General features: G+C 38.3%; 1 protein-coding gene and 1 long non-coding RNA gene across 4 annotated transcripts in view; one reads left to right on the top strand and one right to left on the bottom strand.

The window, feature by feature from the left end:
* The window catches only part of rdgC (retinal degeneration C), a 42136-nt gene extending 20651 nt beyond the window's left edge, over window positions 1–21485 (bottom strand). The window contains exons 1-9 of the mRNA XM_022068642.2: window positions 21314–21485; window positions 11757–11884; window positions 11137–11230; window positions 9144–9286; window positions 8828–8995; window positions 8188–8354; window positions 7430–7466; window positions 5187–5336; window positions 1867–1947 (exon numbers count right to left, since the gene is read on the bottom strand). Coding sequence (XP_021924334.1) covers window positions 1867–1947; window positions 5187–5336; window positions 7430–7466; window positions 8188–8354; window positions 8828–8995; window positions 9144–9286; window positions 11137–11230; window positions 11757–11884; window positions 21314–21485 — 1140 coding nt within the window. The remainder of the gene's footprint in view (window positions 1–1866; window positions 1948–5186; window positions 5337–7429; window positions 7467–8187; window positions 8355–8827; window positions 8996–9143; window positions 9287–11136; window positions 11231–11756; window positions 11885–21313) is intronic.
* LOC110832028 (uncharacterized) overlaps window positions 1–22492 on the top strand; it is a 226817-nt gene extending 204325 nt beyond the window's left edge. For 2 of the 3 annotated variants that reach the window (XR_015537017.1, XR_015537016.1), the window contains one exon: window positions 21221–22492. This is a non-coding gene — a long non-coding RNA (uncharacterized LOC110832028). Of the gene's footprint in view, window positions 1–20085; window positions 20146–21220 lie in introns of all 3 variants that reach the window. The other variant, XR_002543800.2, reaches the window with a different exon arrangement.
* Window positions 22493–22746: the final 254 nt, after the last annotated feature.

Genomic DNA, 22746 nt, shown 5'->3' with positions numbered 1-22746 from the left:
GAGTTCGGGTCTTGTTGGACAATATTTATGAATGGGTTTGCTGTCACAATAGTTGTCATAGTAATGTCGTTAAGTAATTTAGGCTTTATGGAATAATATTTATATTTATAAATGTGTGTGTTGTCATAACACTTTCCACGGTGATGCTGTTAAAGGTTTTGGGCCTTATGAGGTAACATTAACGACTATTTTTTATTACTATCATATTTTAGATGTTTCTCGTCATTCTTGACGGACAAGTTACTAGTTCGAATACAAAGATTTTCGTTAAGATTTTTGTGACAGGTGTGTGAATTCATCTTCGTCCGTCAGAGTGCAGTGTGGTGCTTCGTTGTGACTTTTACTGATAATACTGAAGAAAATTCATACGTAGGTGGGGCTGGTTGTTTGATTGGTTACAGTATGAACACTTCAACAAAACTGCAACTTCATATCGAATTTTTGAGGAGCGCCAGAGAGAGAAGTGGATACCGCTGACAACTCAGCATCCACCCCCACATGTTCAGCGTATTTGTGTGCCGCGAACCATAACAACATAATGCAATTTCTAGATTGAAAGATAAATTCAAAATTAACTCCACAGACAGTTTCCCCTTATATGTATGTTATACTGCGTTAAAAATAAAAAGTATGTAGAACTTCGAACTTATTTGGGTGTTTCTTTATATTGAGGTTTCGAAGAAAGGTAAAAAATGGCTAACAGATGGAAAAAATTTAAGACCTGAGGTACAATGCATCATCTGTTAATAAAGTAAGATCAAGAAAGAGAAAAGGGGTCTTAAACTATTTAAATGATTTTTTATAAAATTTGGTATTGGAAGTCTGACCCAAAGTTTTGGGGAGAAATTTAGTCCATTCGAATTTTGTGAATTTTGTAATAAACTGACGTAGCTTACACAAATTTTCTCATGACAGCTCTCATTAATGCGTTCATAATTAATTGAAACATTTTTCGACGAGATGAATACGTAGGGAAATAAGTTATAAGAAAAATCTACTTCTTACTGTGAGGTGTAATATAATCATCAACTCTTTATTACTCTACCAAATCGAGGATTGAGTATTCCGAGGCCTTTTCGATGTTACGAAACTTAGATTCTTATCTTGCCATCTACTTTTGGGACTTCCCACGTCTCTCTTGTCCTGTAGGATTAGACCTGTGTCTGTAATGTTTTCATCTTTGCAATAAATTTAAAAGCAAACTCAATGACGCATCGAAAATAGCAATGAAAGATTCTGGAAAATATTTGTGGACCAACTTGGAATACATTTTTCCAATATTGTTATATTTGGACGGTTTTTATGTATTGGAAGTCAACAATTAGCACTACAGTGGAATACTCTTCCGTCTATTTGCATATCAATCATCAAACTTCCACATTTCATTTAACGTTATACAACTTTAGCACGTGATAAAATGTCGTAAATTATATGTAAATCGATCAATCGATATGGAACATGAATGATATTTTATTATCTTAATTATAAGAAATTTTAAATAAAAAATTATATTTGTGATCAGACGAATTAAAATAAATAATTGATATAATATTCACAATATGACGCAATTACACTATCTTAAGAGTAAACCAACTCCATATTGCGGGATCACAATATAAAGTTTTATAGTTACTCAGCTAGTCAGTAAGTTCTACGTGGTAATTGAGGTTCTCACGGCGAAAACTATGAAAATTATTGTCTTTCGGGATATTGCGCCGTATAGTCTGGAAGACGTTTATCGACGTTTTGGACGTGTTTACTGCCTCTATCGTCAGACAGACGATGGGAAATTATGATGGAGGCATGTAGTGGTACGCGGCCATCTCCTTTACAGAATAAACTAAACTGAATTCTGAGTAAGCTCACCTGTTTCCACTCTAGCTTGTCGATCAGCTCAGCCCCCGGGGCAGAACTCTCGGTGATCGGTGGTCGCAAAAGAGACACGTACTGAAACAAGAGACGTCACGTCTGATGATGGTAATAGAGACAGGACAGTGAACAGCCGATGTGATATCAGATTATTGGATTGGCGGTGAATTCCAATATACCCGCTGCATCTGAGCGTTCCATGATACGGAGCTCCTACAGAATACAACCGGCTCAGTCCATCTGTTCGTCATACCTACCGATCACGCGACTGTGACGGGCTATACTGAGTATAGATTTTCAAAAATGCCATAGCGGCATATTTTAAGATGGTATTTCAGCATTTGCTTGAGGTACAAATGCGAATCACTAATTTATTCCGGTCTACTAGTTGATTCAGATAACTGCCATCTTCCGAATACAACCCGATTTACAGTTTATAAATCATTTTCACGTCACTGAGTAGCGGTATCAATATAGACTTAAATGTGGGAGGTGCATGATTCGAATCTCGGTCAAATGGCAGTCCCTCATCGGGTTTATTTGCGATTACTACACAGTGGTCTAGCGGTTAGAACGCTGGCCTTGTAATCCTGGGATCTCGGGTTCGATTCCCGGCGGTGCCCGAATGTATAACTTGTGTTGGGCAAGGCCGTGGTCTAGGCAACACGGAGTTTTCCTCCGGGGGCTTCCCCGGTTTCTCCGTGGCATCCCAACAATTACTCCATTCACACACAGAAGAAGGCAATGGCCAACCACTTCTGGATCATCTGCCAAGAACGTATATGAACAGGTCCCAGTCCGAGAAAAGGATGGAAAGATCCTGTTCATATGGACCTGTCGTCAGACAGAACACTAAATAATAATAATAACATGACTGTAAGAAAATGTCGATTTCGTCAAGTAGTATGAAGTGTTATGAACAGAGCTTACACAGATGTTTCTCTTCGTATTCTGTTATACCGAGAACACCACAAAAGCTTCTCGAACTCTGAACCGATCATTAATAACAGACACATGTCCATTAATTCTAGTGACAAATGCTCACTGCTACAGCCACAAACGGCACAGAACTGAAGTAACTTCTTACGCTACAACATGAACGTGGAACTCTACCCTGACCCGCAAACCGCGGTTATTCATCTGGGAACTTAATCCCAAGTCCAGTGATCAAATTAATTTCCTCCAAACTTCATATTACAAATTGTAGTTCGGATAAAATGACTGTGTAATATTGGGAACGGTTACAACCAACAGAACCAAATTTCATAATGAAGTTAAGTGAACAAAAATTCGAAAATCTTGTTATTACTTAATTGAAAGGCAGGATTTTGCAAAGAAAATGAATAATTGCGCATTTATTTTGTAAGGTTTGGAAATTAGATTAGGTTACATTACTGACAGAACGTAAATTACACAATTTTTAAACAAGGTATTATGTGAAGTTATGAAGAATGTTTTAATTGGGAATATTAAGTATTGGCTAACGAGGATGTTCGCGATTTATGCAGATCGCCTAATGCTTTCTAGGATAGTGAAGTAAAGATGACTACAGTGGACTGGGCATGTAGCTCGGATGACAGAGACAGAAAATGTTTACAGATTTCAGTGGGTACTTCTATAGGAAAGCCACCACTTGGAAGACTGAGAAGCAGATGGTACGATAGTATCAATGTTAATGTTACGAATATAGATTCTAGGGGTGAGGGTTATGTTACAGCCCGTTGCATTTTAACATAACTTCGTTTCTTTTGACCGCAAAGAAACATCATCGAATGTGAGTCATGCTGGTTTTATGATTGGCTTAAAGTTACAGCTGCCTGTATAAAAAACTTTCACAGTTACTATTTCTCAAATATATTTCGCGCGTTACAAGTCTTTTAGAAGGTTTGGAATTCTTCTTAGTACATTTAGGAACTTTTTGTACTGACTAAATAACGTAAAGGCGTAATGGGGAAGCATATTTTATCTCTGAAACTAATAATCGGATATCGATTCAGTCTGGTATTGGAAGTCTACTCTGAAGTTCTCTGAGGGATTTAATATAGTACATACAGGTTGAATATAGTAATAATATATACTTTATATGAAAATCAAATTTAACTTTATATTTTCTAAGTGGCTTTCCGCAAAAAAATAACAAAGAGTAAGATAAGTTTTACTGTTTTAATTTTAAAATTTTTTATGTGGTTAATATTTAAAGAAACACAGGGTAAAATAACTATTGTACCGAGATGAGTATTTTAATGATATATTTGTATCTGGAATAGCTAAATAATAAGGCTATCAGGGTATCCAGAATTCCAAATAACGCGTTTAGAAGTGTCTGAATTTTAAAAAGTTACAGAATTATCATCATAATTTTTAAGCTATAAAAATTCAGAAGCACAGTAGAGTGAAAACAGATAATGCCCCAGCATTACCGACACTTTTATATGAGACTGAAAAGTGAACAATGAAACAAGAAGATAACACCAGAATTACAGCCGCAAAATGAAATTAATGACAATAGCAAAATACACTTGGATGGGTTGAAAATAAACGAACTAAAGGCATAACCTAAACATATCGAACAACTCTTTCAATTACAAAAACAAGTGTATTCGACATTTTGGATGAATCCAAAGAGACTTCCCATACTATTAAAATTACAAACATTATGGATTAAATAGCTGAGGACGATCTTTAAAAAGATCTTGTACGACTTAATAAATGACCTAACTGTTGACTGCTAGATCACGGTTATGATATGGTCTTCTGTAGGTATTCATTGTATATTAATATTGTTTTTGTTTTGTTTAGACATTTTAATAGTCGTTAAATAATTTGTTCTGTACAGTTCCCCCAAGACTAGGCCATGTCTCATTTGCCTACATATTGCAGAAAAACCGATCAAAATTTTGACTTGAACATAAATACACATTCTAATGATTTTTTTTAAAGACCGTATCTTTAATCCTTTATGTACAAAGTTTTAAATTCCTGAAAGCACGGTTATTTACGTTTACGGTTTCCATGGTAACTTTTCAATTTCCATCGAAACGCTAAAATTTATTTTAATTAACAAAGTTAAAACGGTTGAAGTACGTTTTTCAACAAATGATTCCGAACACATGTGGTTGGTCTACCTGAGATGTAATATGTCTTTCACAACATCGAAAATGTGAACAATATTTTATTGTTAGAAATAGGTCTATGTAATGTTCACTTTTGAGGTTACCATTGTAAAATACGTAATTCGTTGTAAGGCTGGCCTACACATGTCCAAAATAATTTAGCCGTTTATTGTTAAGACCTCGCAAGGTGTGCGCATATCTTACCTTGTGTCTGTCCAAATTTCGCACCCAGTCCAGATCAGTGACATCAGAAATTCCTCCGTGTACCACAAGCACCTTGTTGTTGACTACTGTGCCCAGGGGAAGCCATCGATACACCCGTTCGATCAGTCGAAGAAGACGTTCGGCATTGTGCTGAAAACAGTTTCCAGTCATCTTTCCTTCTTCTCAATTTACCAAAGAGATTGACCCTTTAAGGTCCAGTGGTAACTACATGTACCACCTACTTCACACAGTTAATAACTCTGCGTTTTGTATGTTTGGAGGCTGGGCGAACTTGTAAGTAATATGGAAATGTTCATTCCATATAATCGTAAACATACCTACATACAAATGTACAAGAGGATCTATATTTTTACGTGTTTAAGGAAAAAAAACATTGTAGCTGTTACAATATATGGGTCTTCCGTTGGACGTTATGCACAGTAGCATATTGGCTACTAAAGTTCAATTATTGATTTATGGTTTTCACTAACCTCGCCTTTTATAGCATTTGAATTAAAGCAGACGACGTAAATTCTTCCCCGAATTTCTTGTTGTTCATGGAACGAACATGGAAACAAAGTTCAAGCACCCTTCTGGCAACTCGTGTCAAGGTATGTAAATTACTGAACGTTACGGTCGGCTTGCTTCTTAAGCGTGCTCACAGTCAAGTGACGAGGCAGTTCTTATCCTAAGCAGTTTCAAATCAGGGAGCCAACAAGGCAGTAAATTAATGTGTTGGGACTCGAATTTCGTTTCAGCTAACAGACTGCTGGAGCGGTAACAGTCTAGACTTGTACTTGTGAGGTACCCAGTTCGAATCTCCGCATTTGGTTACAGAGAGTTTTTGTGAGTGTCCTTTGCTTTTTCAACCGAATTCCGGAAAGCACCTCGAGACAAGTCACGTCCGTCTCCTTTTAAATTCCTACCTGCTCCTCATTCATAATGATCTCATTTCATACGATGCCAAGACAACTTCTGAAGCTGATAAATTAAGAATCAGTGGACCAAGTTTTCGTGAGCATCTTACCGAAGGATAATGCTGTTTGATCAGGAAGTGAAGTAGGTGGACTATAGCTAAGATTTTTTACATTGAAAACGGGAGAACTGAGTTCAGACGTAAATTAAATAGTGTTCAAAAATGGCATTTGAGAAAAAGAAGGTTTATATACTGAGGAAAAGCAGAAAATAGTTCTAGAAAGATCAGTTGAATGTTGGTTGCTGTTCAGCTGACATGTGTCCTTCTTGTTTTAATGAATCTGCAAAGACCCAGCCTTCGGATTCAGCAACATTCCACATTAAGTTCTCCTGATTTCACCACAGAGGAATCCACAACTACGAATTGTAGCATTCGAGCAATCCTTCCTAATGGAGAAATAGTACAAACTACTCGGATTCCCAGCTGACCCCTAACTCCTCTCTACGAACCCAGAATCGAAACTTTCATCAAATAAATCAGCGGTGACCCAACTGGTGGTGCGCAGCACACCTCCGACCAGAGACGTGAATTTATCCTCACAAGAGAACCTGTGAAGAGCACCAGCTTCGATTGACATAAAAATTAATTTTTCTTGATAGTAAGATAATATGCTATTAAAATTAATCCTGCGGGAATATATTGTGTTGCAGTTAATCTAATCGAAGAGTAAACTCACACGAATAAAACCATGCACGTTATTACGTTTTTACAATCGGTAAAAGTGTTGTAATTAAGGGGATATATTTGGGAGCCATAGCAACTACCAGGTGGACAGGACGGACGGTGGGTGGGGTGGATATATCTAAAATGAAGAAAGAAAAATGGAGACCCAATGTTACAACAACCTGGACGGTAATTTACTTTCTTGGTGACGTGATTTCATTTTTTGGAATCATTCATTGCGTAGCTCGTATATCAAAATATGGATATTAATTCTATTTTAAAATGTCTCAAAGTCAGACTGTGTTAATGTAATGTTAATAAGACCGCGAATTATAATGCATATTTTCAATTACTTATAATTATTTAATCGATTAATTAATTTCCAACGGCATCGATACATATCGTTCACAACGATCGTATAGGAAATACGAAAATGCCCCTAGAATGAAAACACGACGCCGTCCCTAATATAGGGTAAACAATTGAAGTCCTACAGGTCAGTAATTACATTTATGAATGGGTTACTTAATGGGGAGTAGAGTAACTCTCCTATCACTGCTTGACACTTTTAAAATGCTAATAATTGACACAGATGTGAACTCACCTTGTACTTGGACTTCACTTCCCGGATAAAGCCGTATCTGAAAACAGGAATCACTGTTCAGAAAACAACAGCAGCGAATTACTCAACAAAAATGTGAATATTCAGCATGAGTTGAAATACGTAGTCTTTGAAGTAAGTACAGCTCGGTTGCCTGTCTCTGTCTGTAAAACTGAGAAGTAAATGGGTCCTCGATCCTTCTTGGTGCTGTTATAGTTCCTGATTTCTCAGTGTTCTAAACACGCAGTTTAAAAGTAATATACGTCGAAACTTCTGAAAAGGTTCTGCAGAACGTTTTATGTATTTTTAAGCCGTGTCGCAATCCAAGATATTTAATTAAAAGTTTCATTTCGTTTTCTTTGGCCTGAAAATGAAATGAGTATTTTCATTTCGTCTGTTATTTAGGCCTACAACAGATGAATTCTGGTGGATTGTGGTTTTAGGAAAATAAATTACTAAAAAACTAAGTCCCTCTCGGTAACAGTAAAAGTATTTAATATAAAGTAGTTATATTATTTTCTTTTTCATAGCATGATTTAAAATGAAAATTATAAACATTCTACGCGAAACAGATGTATTGATTTGTTGTTGTTATTATTATTATTATTTATTATTATTATCGCAATCCCTTTTCCCAGCATAACATCGATTAGTTCTGAAGCCAACGTTAATGAATATTAGTTATATCTAATCGGCTTCAGCAATAGTACTCACGAAACAGCCAGCGGCACTTGAGAGCCAGTCGAGTGCCTGAAGTGTACCTGGCATTCATGATGTGGTCCTCGTGATTTCCGCGGTTGAGGAACACGCCGCCAGGAAACACCAGAAGGCAGGACAGTAGAAGCAGCAACACTTCTAGACCTTTCTTTCCCCGGTCCACAAAGTCACCGTTGAACACATATGGGTTCTCCGTGGACGGTAGACCATTCTTGAACAGATCATGTACACAGCAGCGCATTGTAATTGCCTCTTTCTTAGAAATTTCTATGCTAGATACGAGGCGTCTAACTTACAACACTGGATGTATGTCGTGAAAGAGAAACGTGGAAGAAACACTTCATTCGGTAAGATTTTACGTTCTTGCGGCTGCGACTATAAAGTTGGTTGTCTTCTGGGCTGTTCACAGCGTAATCTGATACAAGTTTACTGACATTTCAGAAATGTTTGCTGCCTCCTTCATCAGGGCGATAGCTCTGACTACACGCAGAAACATTCCAGAAGACGGTCAGTTTATTTATGTCTTGTTTTGTAAACGCAGTGCCACATTTTACGTTTAAAAATGTGTCGCGTGAAAAGTAAAGTGTATGTAGGCCTACGTACGTTACACAGTAATAAATCTAGGAAGTAAATACGGGATATTGGCACGGGCAGTAGACTATTACGACAGATTAAATTTGTCACCTTGTGAAATATAACCAGCAGATCGTCAAACTTCCCGTGTAGATCACCACAGATCGTGATTTGCTTTGATATGGCTGTTGAGGCCTGGTTAAGATTTGGTAACCTCTTAAGTTGAACAATCGCCTCCTTCAGGATCCCCGCTACGTATTTTGCATGAAGACATGGTTGCTATATGGAAATAAAGGAAATTCTTCAGTGCTTTCTAGATCTTCAAGTCATTAGACCACACGACTTATATATTAGGCTCGTTTATGATGGGTTTATTATATATTAATAATGATGACAAATAATTATAACATATATCGGTTTGGCTTACCCTCTTTTTCCTAAAAGTGTCAATCAGTGCGTCTAAATCTGCTCTGGTAAGGGGAAAACTTATATGAATGCCCTTGTACCCTCCATCGGCCGACTGTAGGCTACCGTCTTCAGATTCGTCTTCGTACTTCTGGTCCACGGTATCTGAAATATAATAGCACTCTTCGTTTCGTTGCATTGGCAATCCTGGATGCGTTCTGCATATGAATTGGGTTAGAATAAGGTACATTAAAGTTATCGTGCTTTAAATCCGTTCGCATATTTCATCTCCTACACTTACCATCTGCATGGAACAAGGTCCTTGAGGAGACAAGAAATTCCCTGCGTTTTATTAAACCCGAAGGTTCATTACTGTGTTTACAGGATCCCGATATTTGACAATATAATGGGCCAGATGAATTCAGTCTACTCAGTAAGTCCCATTTTAATATTATCCTCCTGTCTACGCCTTGGTCTCTGAAGTTGTCTATTCCAATTAAAATTCTGTCTATGGCCAACTCATCCCAATCTCCTTTATTTGATCAACCAAATATTTGATGAAGGCTCAGTTTATGAAGCTCCCTATTATGCATTTTATATTTTTACTCAAATAACTTCTGTCCGTGATCTTCCTTCCTTCGTAAATGTTGTATTGATTTTTACTGTCGTTCTCGAATAACTTAGGCCTATTTGAACTTTCATACACTTTTGAAGGACTGAGTAGATTTTTTTATTATTTTTCAGAAAGACTAGTCGCATAAAATATGTATACAGAATTTCGAATAGAAATATGATCAGAATTAAACTTTCGCTCCAACCTCCCAAATCCAAAAAAATAAGGCAAGAAATTCGTGACTCTGGGCGATTCTCAGGTTCTCTGTTCTATGGGTTCAGTTATTCGAAAACATTTTTTTTTTTTACACAGGTTGCAATGTTTACATAGTCGACAGTGCAGTGAATAAGGAGTAAGTAGACTTAATCCTACTGAAGTTTGACAAAAGATGTAAAGAACGAACTAGCACTTGTCACTGAAACTAGGCTAAGAGCTTTATACGTGGCGTCAATTATGACGATAACTAAATGCTTAGATTATTAATTATCTCATAAGTGTACTTTTGCGAACCGCTTCCGGCACTTAGGTCGTAGTTTGCAACCCTTGCCTTTGAGACATGTTCACAATCTGCACAACTTGGCGTAATATATTCATACACTGGTTAGTCTATTATAGGCCTACAAGCCATAGTTCAGTCTGAGGGAAGTTACAGCACTGGTTTTTTCTACTTTCGCGTGGAGTCTTGTTCATGAAGAATTATTTCCGAGAATAATAATTACAGCTTCACCCGAAGGCTGTATGAATAGGAAATACACATGTTTTATAAATAATTTTTTTAGCTTTGTTTGTTTTGTCAGTCTTGCACTTAAATTTTGTGATAGAAATGAGCGTTTAATTTCGTAACGTAAAGAAACATACAAGTTTATTCTAACTTTTCATAACACACTTTTAGAAAGAAAGCACGAGAGAGACGAAAAATGCGCACACAAGTTCAGTTTCATACCCTCAATGAAAAATAAACATTTGGTAGACCTTGGCATAGATATGAGCATAATATTAAAGTGGAGTTTATAGAAGCAGTGTGTATGGGCGTGGAATCCTGAGGCGGAATTTTATAAACGTGGCAATTAAATTATCTCAGAACAGCACGGAAAATTTTTACCAGCTACGTGACTACGGAAGGGCCCTGAATTACTACTTAATCAGTCATCTAGATCAGCGTTTCTCAACCTATGGTACGCGAGCCAATGTTGAGTGATACGCGAACTAAGTAATAAAATCAAAAGATAATATTAACATTAATAAGTTTTCCTTAAACGCATTTGATTAGTGGTATATTTAATGTGTTAAATTAGAGCGAAAAAGGGTGAGAACCCCTTATCTACATGATGGGTTGCTGTCGCATGATGACACAGCAGTTCATACAGATAACCGATGATAATGTAAGCGTGTGGAGTCTTACCTATGGACGAAGATTTAGACGAAATTTCTGATCCGGGTTTTTTGGCAGTGGCATCCGGCATGTGTGTCAGTAGAGCGTTGAAGAAGTTATACAGCTGCCAACATACAACACGTTAAGCATTGTGAATAAACATACAGGGTGCTCCAAAATGTGTATACATAAATTGGATAAATGAAACAAAGACATTGTAATAAACTAACACATGCGTCAGCATTGGCACTTAGCGAATCTGTCGTAGGTCTTCGGAATGACAACCACCTATGTCTTCCTTAAACGGAACACACGGAGATCGGTAAGAAGATTAATATTCCCTATTATAATGTATATACGTCTTTTTGAGACGTTCTGTATACAATGTGATGTTAATATGAATGTGGCTGGTCAGCCATTTCGAAACGAACTTTAAAGACTAATGTATTTGATGCAAGGGATGACGGATCCTGTTTAGTAAATCACAGGACAGGATACATGAACATAATTACAGTATTTCTTCGGTTATATAACCACTGGGCATGGTCAGAAACCTTCAGACTTCGACTATAGGTCTGCCTCTCGTCCGACACGAAGTGACTTCTGACATAAAACAGAGCTGAAAGCAAGCAGCAGTAGTCACCAGTTACCTTGAGTTGGTCCTGCTCTCCGGCGTACTCTATGCTCTGGAATATCGTCCACGTGTATCTTCTGCGAACCTCCATGCGTGCGAGATACCGTCGATACCACCGCTGAATCAAGATGGCTGCTTTCATTGCTGCAAGAATAAAAGAAATAAGTCTCACCCGGTAAGAATTCAGGTTCTTACAGTGACGAGCATGAACATGGCTGTCTTCTGGGATGTTGCGTCGAGGACTCTCGCAAATACAACGACCAACGTTTCAGAGGTGTTTACTGACTCAGTCATCAGGCCGATTATGAGTCTTCGCCCTGATGAAGGAGGCTGAAATCTCTGAAACGCCGGCAAACTTTACCATACTACACGACGCAGAAACCCAGAAGACCTTAACAGGTTTTAAATCTTAATTGTTCAGTTGTTAATTTCTCTGTTTATTATTGTCAAGTCAGTTTTCCTTGTTTCAACAATCACGTAAGACCGATAGCTTTGTGTACAGTGGCCATCTTGAACAGCTGTGCCACGTGGTATATAATCGATATATCTACTTCAATTGTTACGGAGAAGATAGAGGCGTAGAAACGCAATAAAAGCGCATTTCTAAGGCTGCAGCTGAGTTCGAGGAAAATTTATGAGCATTACAAACGAAACAGAAAAGCACTTTCATATTTCATTTGCTGTTCTCTTGCATCAAAATTCAAATCAATAAAACATCTGAAGTTAACACCGCTCAACATTCCATTGTGCCCTATCATCTTTGAATCGTCGCTGATTTGAATGTCACAACCCACGGCGTTATTGAAATTCGCGACAAAGAGGGGATAACTGAATGGGCAACCGAACGAAGATTTTCTTTTCCATCGGTTAAACTTTCTGTTTGCGAAGTTGACATGAAAATGTCACATTGATTTTTTTTTTTTGAAGTTTTACTTTAATTCCATGAAGCCCTGAACAGCTGTAATTAAAACTCTTTGCACACGTTAATCCTTTACCGTCAGAGCTCAGCGTGTCTGCCTGCTACGGCACTGAAGACAATGATTTGTGGCAAACAAGTTGGCTGGATAGTTTGAAGCACACGTCGCCGTGGCACTAGGTACCCTCGAGTTGCGTTTCGCTGGTCATTAGTGATTACTGGTTATTGATACGATAGTATTTTGACGTACTCTACGACCAGTCCCTCCTGGGTTACTACATGTCACTGGACGATAAGTAAACTCTAAAACTACAAATTTTGAAACTTCTTATTGTGCCGATTACAGCCTCCTACCAATTTTTCTCGGATCCAAGTACTCGTATTTTCTTCAGTGCCCTTGGTCTCAATTACCCTCAATTTATTTGTCTCTCAGTGTGAGAGACAAATTTTCACCGACTCTGTAATTCCAACAAATATAGCGTAACATTGTTTGATGACGTCATTTTTTGATAGACGACAAATCACGAATTTCTGTAGTAGATAGATACTTTAAATAATTACCTTAATACACAATTCATTGTTGTTAAACTGACGGAATATTCGACTTGAATATGTATCTTTCCCGTGAATTTCTAACCATTAGGGAATGTAATGCTGCAAGCTGCAGGTACAATTACTGCAGTTAAGATGGAGGCCTGCCTGAGGAGACATCTTTCGTCTCGGATATCTGTTGCGGAAACCAAGCGTCGAATGACAATAGGTCGCTATTTAATCACAGTAGAACGATCAGACGACTGGCTCCCTTATCAAAGTATGGCGTTCTGCGAAGAGCTGGGATTCTCGAAGGGAAATCAGAAGCAGCAATCTCTCAGTACCGATTCAGCGGCATCAAAACTTGTCTTTGCTAACTGTATCAAGTATTCTGTGTGTACAAGTTAACCATTCTGAGTGTGGAACCTACTTTCTAAACAGTAATATCAAATCTTCGCCTTTCATTATCAACTTTATGTTCAGAAATAAATATATGCATATCATTTCATTGATAATAAAGCAGTGTGTCTCTCAAGACTCAGTCCTGCTTGCCTGGGCTTCCAACACTCGGTGCTGTCATTGTGATTTCTAGGGGTCCGAAAAGTTTCTTTTGTGATTTTGAAACCCCTTTTTATAAAGACAAGTAGTCAATGAAATTTCCATTAAAATATCAGAGGTAACTTGGAGCACGTATAATATTAGCACCCCAGACGTTCTCTTAAAGTCATTCACGGCAAATAATCATGGCGTTTATTCTAAAAAAAATACTGCATTACCTCGATTTTAAGACTTTTTTTTAACATTTTAAACATTTCTGAAATCGGAATGCGTCTTGCATTTGATGGCGTCTAAGAATCGATATAGGTTTTTTCCCCCCTCAAACCCTATTACTAAATCAATAGTCGATACAGTCGATAGCGTCTTAAAATGTAGGAAATACCGTAAATCAATAGCATAAATTTTTGGGATTTATGCAGAGTTGTTGATCGCTCAAGCAAGTTTTAAGTATAGTTACCGCTGCCCTATAAATGTGTAAATAATCGTGGGTTTCCTTGGCAGGTTTTTCCTCCGCAGTCTGGAAACTGTCCCGCAAACATTGTTTTGAAAACACGATGTAATAAAACGCCTATTTAGCGTGTGCCACATTTTGTTAAACTAGTGATGACAGTGAATGTCAGAAATCTCATAAAGACGTAGACAGTGACAAGCAGAAGGAGGCTCGATCGACCTCAGCCTCTGAAGACGGGAGTACGGGGAACCACCCAACCCTAGACCGGCAGTTCGCAGTAGAATTCGCCCGTCTCTGCACGCTACAGCTAGAATCCTAGAACTCGACATTTCAACAGCTCAATTGAGAGACCTGGGTTCTATCACTTCCTCGTCTCACAGAAGCTGTTGGGCGTATGAAGGCGGTGCCGTTGTGAGGGTGTGTGTAATTACAGACTTAATAACATCTGTATCGTACACGTATCGATTAAACCCCGGGTCGGGAATGGTGGTTGGAGAGAACTTGCACAGAATTTTAAATAGAGACAAGTGTCTAAGAGCAGAGAACTGAGCTGGACCAAACAGATAGGAAGAAACAAAAGTATCGAAAATTACAAAATGAGAAGCTTCGTTGTTATTATTTAGGAGATCGCATGAGCGGGACATGTAGCACGCAGGAAATTAGGAATACGTAAAGAATTTTTGGTTGGAAGTTTCAAACTGATCATTTTTAAGACTTTCATAATTAAATAGGAGCCGTATTGATTTATTACACAAGCAAATATGTTCAAACTAAAGTATTATATTATTATTTCGTAACTGCGCTATTAAACTATGAATTTTATATAATATTATGAACTGAAAATAACCACCTTTTATAATGGTGGGTTTTATGGAAGAAATCTCTTTCCATTTACGATTTCACGCACTACGTTGTCGTGTCTTTCAAAAATTCAGTTCCAGTGCCGAACAGAGTGCAAGTCCACTAATATGCACTGCAAACAAATCGACTCACGCCATTGCTGAAATCCGAGATACTTCCACCATATACAGAATAAAATCAAACGCTAACACCACTGAAATTCTTCGGTTCTTGGACACAGAATTTAGATTCTTCACACGCTGTATTTGCAGAGTGTGGCACGTGTTAAAGCCCACTTTACGTAATGGCCCTGCAATATGTGCCGAGAGGTGCAGCTGAGGCGTGCCCATAAAAGCTGAGAAAGAAGTGTAAGATTCCTGTCTTTCTCTGTGGATAAACATGTGTCTGATTTTCTTCATAGATGTGTTACGTATTGTGAAACTTAATGGAACTAGGAAGTTGTTTAGACAAATTAGAATTCTATGCCTATTATATTCTATTCGACTCACAAATGTTAACACAACTCGATTATTCAGATTGACAGTGGTTCGGACACCTTCAGACGAATCCCCGTGAAGTTACATAGGTTCTCGGCTGGTATCAGGTATGTAGCCTGGGTATTGCAGATGGGCTGAACGGGAATCGAAGCATCGATGTGTCGGCAAAGAAAAGTGGGGACGGTATGGATGTCCTCTGCCATGAAGAATATGAGACTTATTCTCTCGTGATTTTCAGTGTCTAAGAATGTTCATCACAATAGTCTGACCGGAAAAATTCTTAATTATCCGTACTTTGAAACCTGTTTGAATCTACGAACTTACTTTGGACAAATACTCGAATGCATTATTTATAAATAAGTGACCGAATGCTTCGTATTTGGGAGGTCCCGGGTAAAATATCGGATCGGAAACTGGTTTGTGGTTTTCCTCAGTGCCTGCAGTAGGTTCTGGAATTGTCCCTTAAATTAGACCACTACCATTTACTTCCAATTCCTTGTTCAGTAGCCGTCTTATCTACCAACAGCGTCGTTCAGTGAACCACGAACAGACCTAAATACAAGGAAGTGACCACACATTATCTACTCAGAGCATCATTGGTATATTTCTGTCCGTTCAGAACATTGGTGCCCAGGAAGACGCACACAGAGGGCAGAAAACGCTAAAGGGATTCTGACGGGAGACAGCACAAAGGAGACGAGCGGACAGTTAATCCGAGAATCCTGTGGGATCCAGACTGTTATTAATACAGTAGCAGTCACATGCATGCAACCCACATGATTGTAGGATTTTAGGCTTTCGCGGCGTTGAGTCTGAAGATTGCTGTCTTCTGGGTTGTTGCGCGCGTGTAGTCTGGTAGATGTCCACATGACGATGAGAAAAAGTTGTAAATTCAGGAGCAAGGTCGTAACAGCTTCTTCACAGAGATGAAAATGATTGGTTTGCACGAGACTTAATAGGCAGGACAGAGGACCGATAGTCTTTTATCCTTCGTGCTGAGAAACTACAAATGTAAATTACTGAACAGTAAGATCGGGTGACTGAAGAAGATAATAATTAGTCTCTTCCCTCAGTAGGTAATCTACTGTTTTGAGAGATTACGTGAAAGGCGTAGGCGTTAATTAACTACCATTACACTTCCTGATTATGAATAAGTAATTGGAGCAAGAAACGAGGGTGGTCCCCTTCCATTATGAAGCTACTTGATGAAGCCCCGAGGACTGACCCCGGAAATAGCCTGAAATGGCTACCCTAACCCTACATTCTGCTGCTGGCGCTGTACAAAGCAGAGTGGCTCTTTGAGCTAGGCGAAGAGAAATTCTACCTCAGAAGTAAATTAAAATATCATTGATTTGTTGTTAGGAATTTTAAGGATTTGTATTCGCTTTCTGCATCCATTTATGCTTTTAAATCGTAATTAATCTGTCGGTGTACGAATCCACAAAATTTAAGCCACTTAATTTAATACGTAACTGAAGTATCAGCCACTCTGAAATGTATGGCCGTGGCGTAGAACTGTGTTAGTTGACATTATTATCTGAGTTAAGGTAATGGAACTTGAAGTGGCCAGTTCTAAATTATTGTAATGTAGTGCGCGCGGAATGTATAAATTGGAATCAACCAGCCACTTTGATTTTGTAACAGTAAAAAAAAAAAAAATTAGGACGTTATATCAACGGAAAAAAGTTCATACATTATTATTTCATATCAGTTCACTAAAAGCGCCATCAATTTGATTATATTTTTTTTAGATTAAACTTCAAATTATATCGAAAATGTTTTATCCTATGTCTATATATTCTGGATTTTTAACACATTTAAATGTAATTTGTTTATCAGAATTTTTAATAGTTATTGCATCTAATAAATATTGAAGTAATTTAAATTAATGGAGCAGAAGCCTTGTTGATAAGTTATTAGTCGCTATCAAGACTATTATAGAGCCGAAGGTTCATTATCGTGTTAGAAGAAGTTCGCCACTGTACCACGTCTTAAGTCGCATGCATCCAGTCCGCAGCCTCACACCCTATTACGTTAAGATACTTTTTATACTATCGTCCCATTTATGTCTAGATCTACCGAATAGATTATCTCCTTTTGGTTTTGAATGCAGTTTATAAAATTAATTTTGTTACTTATAAATAAGGTTTTACACAAAATCCAAATATTTCGGATTATCTTTGCGACGTAACATACTGATATAATTTCTAGTCCTAGCTGACATCGATGGCATTATGATACAAGGGCCTATCAGCATATTTGCATAATCGGAGATATTCGGTCTAATAATATAAAATGGTGGGATGTATATCATGCCAGAAGGTCGTAATGCTGACTGCCCTCTACACAGAACACAGGTATCAAGAGTAACAACGTACATTTGTCAAATAAAATGAGCGTAAGAATGCAGTCTCCTGAAAAATAAGTAATTTTGTTGATATACGCCCTTCTGGCACGACGATCTCAATACTTTCTTTGTGTTTGTTATTGATGTTGAAATCCCATCTTAAAGAACAGAAAGACCTACCATGATTCCCCTATAGACATCCAGAATTCTTATTCTTATTCTGTCTCTCAGGGTAAACATACATTCCTGTTCCGATTTCATTCCAAAGTTTACAAAATCTTCAAATATACTATATTCCTCCTCATACACTGTAATTCAGGATGGATTTTGACGTCTTCTGAAATTCTGTGTAGAAATGTCCTGTCCAGTTCTGTCTGTTTGAACGTCTGGTCTCTTGCGGGGCTTCTGTAATATCAACATTTATCATCTTGTCCAAATGGACACATCATTTGACACCTTTCATTTAAGTGAACTGTATCCTACTTTATTATCCTTTGTTAAAACCTCAAGTTTCCTTACAATAGAATACAGTAGGAAGTTCCTGAACAAAATGAAATCCAATTTGTTTTTCTTCTTCCTGTGCGTTACAAAATTATTTTAACAGTTCCATGCGTCATCTGAAGACCTTATGGCTGCATTTCTATCGCTTGGTCCTATTTTTACAGTTTGTTGTAATTTTAACAGACTGTATTTGAGCGTGGTACTAGGAGGTCGAATAGAAGTAACTGTTCCTTTTTGGGGCACAAACGAAATTCTTCCAGAAACTATACCTTGCCAGCTTAATCCACATGTTGTCATCACTCTGATGTATTAAATTAAGAGTACAAAATTACTAATTACGAGGGTCGCTCATTAAGTAATGCCCCACATTTTTTTTCTCAGCCAATAATGAAGATAGAAAAGTGTACTTTTACATGCTTGAGATTTGATGTTTCCCGCGTTCGTGTACGGAGTTTCAAATGATTCCAACCGATAGCGGAGCTGTAGTGAACTGTTAAAATGGCGTCTGTGAACGACTCTCGTTACAAGCAACGAGCTGTAATTGAATTCCTTGTTGCTGAAAAAGAAACGGTGGTGAACATTCATAAACGTTTGTGTGCTGTGTATGGAAGCTGTGCAGTCGATAGGAGCACTGTTGGTCGCTGGGCTAAGAGAGTTAAAGCTTCAGGAAGTGAAGAAACCGAGCTCCGTGATCTGCCGCGCTCTGGGCGTCCTGCCACAGCCACCACTCCAGACATGTTGAACCGCGCGGATGCCATTATTCGTGAGGATCGGCGCATCACAACTCGACAATTGGCCCAACAGCTTTCAGTCAGCAATGGAAGTGTGATTGCAATTATCCAGGCTCTCGCATATTCGAAGGTGTGCGCAAGATGGGTTCCACGAAGTCTCACAGCAGACCACAGGATTCAAAGGAAAACGATTTCTTCTGAATTGTTGGAGCGTTTTGATGCTGAGGGAGAGGTCTTTCTGTCCCGGATCATTACAGGTGACGAAACCTGGATACACCACTTTGAGCCAGAGACAAAAAGGCAGTCAATGGAGTGGCATCATCCTCAATCACCGAGAAAGAAGAAATTCAAGACAACTCCCTCCGCCGGAAAAGTCATGATGACTGTCTTTTGGGACAGTGATGGGGTCATTCTTGTGGATGTGATGCCAAGAGGTGCGACCATCAATTCAGACGCGTACATCAGGACCCTGAAAACCCTCAAGAAGCGTTTTCGACGAGTTCGGCCTCACAAGCATCCAGCAGAAATTTTGCTCCTGCACGACAATGCACGCCCTCACACAAGTCTGAGAACCCGGGAAGAAATCACCAAATTGGGTTGGACGGTGCTACCCCATCCACCCTACAGTCCAGATCTGGCACCCTCCGACTTCCATCTCTTTGGGCCACTTAAAGATGCTATCCGCGGAACAAGATTTGAAGATGACGAGAGCGTGATTCAAGCAGTGAGGACATGGCTACGTGCACAGGACAAGAGCTGGTACCGGCAAGGCATGCATGCACTTGTTCCACGCTGGCGTAAAACCGTACAAGTTGATGGGGACTATGTGGAAAAATAGTATGTGTAAAGGAAACATTGATTTATATTGTCACTAAATTTGAGCCATCTTGAATAAATATGTTCTGAGGAAAAAAATGTGGGGCATTACTTAATGAGCGACCCTCGTACTTCTTAGTTTTCTTTTCTTTTGCAGAATTTTCTCTCATCATCATTTTCGGAGCCATAAACCAAATTTAAGCCTTGTACAAAAGAGGTAAATGTATTATTTTATGTCATAATATTAATTTATAATCGGTCTAAAAATGTTTTATGTCGTCGGATACGAACCTGTTTGCAAAATCAGTTAGTGGATCAGACCATTGAACTTTTTCTTATGAGTGCCATTGTATTACAAATTCTTTTGAATCTACATAAATAGTTTGTTAGTTTTCCTTGTGCATCTATTGCCAGAGGATGATATAATTGTGATAGTTTTTTTTTCAAAATTCTTATGAGGAAGTACAAAAGTAAAATTTGTTAATCTGTCGGTGACTGTAGTCTTTACAAGCCCCGATTACGCCATACTGTGAAATACGCGTTGTCATCAACTGTGTCCTTGGGGGCTGAAGGGCTGTCATAACAGAAATCAGCTGAAACCCCGTCCTTATTTCTTTGATGAAATTTTAATTAATTCTCACGGCATGACTTAGGTACGTTATTTGAATGCAACAAACATCACTCTCACAGTGTGATACTTCTTGTGAGGGACAGAAAGGAAGAAAGATTTTCCACGAATTAACAAGTGACAAAGGTAAATGAAGGCTGATAGTTCGCTACAAAGATTTTGTTTAAACGCCAAGAATTTTCTATTAAATAAGAATTCTTGGAAGGTCACAAGTTATGAAACAAGATTCAGGTGTATTCGTAACTATAACTAAACCATAAATACTGAATGAAGTTTTAAAGTTAGTGAAGTATCAAAATTTAATATTTTTTTACCGTATGCATCAATCAATTATAAGAATATTTGTAGGCATATATGTAATGTAGTTTTCACAAAATTCCACACACACGTGCCCACAAGTCTCCATGTTTTCTTATTTTATACATAAAAACTGATCTGTAGATTATTACTTTTCATTCATAGTGAAATTATTGAAAAATATTCTTATTTTTCAGATATAAAAACCTCCGAAATTACATATATACTGTGTAGTTCTTAATCCCAACAGACCGGACGCCATGTTAGTATTAACCCATTGATAGTCGAGATAAGAACAAGATATACTAATAGGCCTGTATCAGAGGAATCTGAAATTGCAATAATTAATAGTCGTCTTTATCTTCAGGTTCGAAGATGGCGGCAGCCAAGGTCAAGAAGACCACGATCTAAAATCTCAACACCGTAAAACTCTGACGAAAATTTCGAATTCTGAACTTACTTCTCTCCACTTTGGGCATGCTGAACTCCGTCTTCTTGCCACCCTTGCAGCTCCTGAACAGGTTCCTGGGCGAGAACTTGGAGAAGAAACCCTTCCTCGTCTTCTCGACGACAGTGACCTCGCCATCTCTCTCGTGATATACGAGACGCTTTCGCTTCTCGTTATCCTCCATCTCCAGTCACAGCTAGAGCACAAATAAGATTAATTAAATAAATTAATGAATTAACATAAAGATAGCAGAAAAGGTGACAGAGCGGAGAAGAGTAATTTTTTTTCCATTTCTCGTCAAGGTTTGCTCTACGAGCGGGAGTCTGTGCTTCGTTTCCAGGGAACAGATGGCCACACCGTGCCGTACTGTTCGTTGTGCCCATTATTAAATTACCCGGCAGACAGTGCGTCACTCTGCGCGGACAAAGAGAGCTCTGTCAAGTGGATCCGACACCAGACTCTATCGACTCTGGACACTGGTCCACGGCGGCGTGCCGTGTGAAATAACGCCGAAATTGCGTTCAGGACGTCGGTGTCCCAGAGACGGTGAAGTATGGAAGCCTGCCATGCAAGGCGAACTTTTCAAATCTTTCGAAAAAGTAAAAGAATTTCGCTATTGTTATACATTGGATTTATGTTATCGCTAGATATATAATATTTCAGTTTGTTTCTAGACGTTTTGCCAGTAACAGAAGTCATGTAGAGTAGAAATGTACGTCAGGACGAGATTGAATGTTGAACTGGTAGGGACGCTGCGATTAGCAGTCACAGGCAATTTTATGGTATTAATACTATTCTGATATTTCATGGAAGTGTAAGTATTTCTGATTTTCGATATGTAGTGTTCTGAAAAGTCATAAAGGTTTTTCATTAGTGCAAAGTGTAATAGCTTGGCCAGTTTTAATTGTTATAAAAGCATTAATTATCGACCGAGTGTTCACACGTTTTGGAGTGTGAATTGTATTTAACTGGCTGTGGTCTGTCCGCACTTTTGAACACCTGCTGGTTCCTTGTAGACAGACAGTTTGTTTGCCAACTGAGTAAATTGTAACTTCTCGTGGAATAACCGGTAAGCCTGTGTTTAGGGTTAGTTACTTCGTTCATAGAATAATTTAAGTAGCATAATATAATAAGGCGACATCTGTTGTGTATCAATCTAATTACAAAGTAAACAAGGAACAAAGGACTAAATTGTATAAACATTTTCACTCTTTGTGTGTGTGTGTCTCTCTCTCTCACTTAAAGAGCGAGCGAATTCCCTTTGTCACGCTGTGTGTGTTTTCACGACGTTACTAATTCGATTTATTTTCACACGTCAACTACATTAGCGCTGTTTTATTTATAAAAGAGGAGCACCTATATTAGCTTTGTTAGCATTCATCAGTATGGAATATTATCTCTGAACTACAAGTGTGAAAAATTATTAAGTTTAAGGTTTACATGCG

Source organism: Zootermopsis nevadensis, unplaced genomic scaffold, assembly GCF_977971745.1.
Source record: "Zootermopsis nevadensis isolate Lab colony 2312 unplaced genomic scaffold, Znev_1.0 Znev_ptg000024l, whole genome shotgun sequence".
Classification (NCBI taxonomy): domain Eukaryota; kingdom Metazoa; phylum Arthropoda; class Insecta; order Blattodea; family Termopsidae; genus Zootermopsis; species Zootermopsis nevadensis.
Note: the sequence above shows the minus strand (reverse complement) of the source record. Positions and strands in the feature narration are given on the sequence as shown.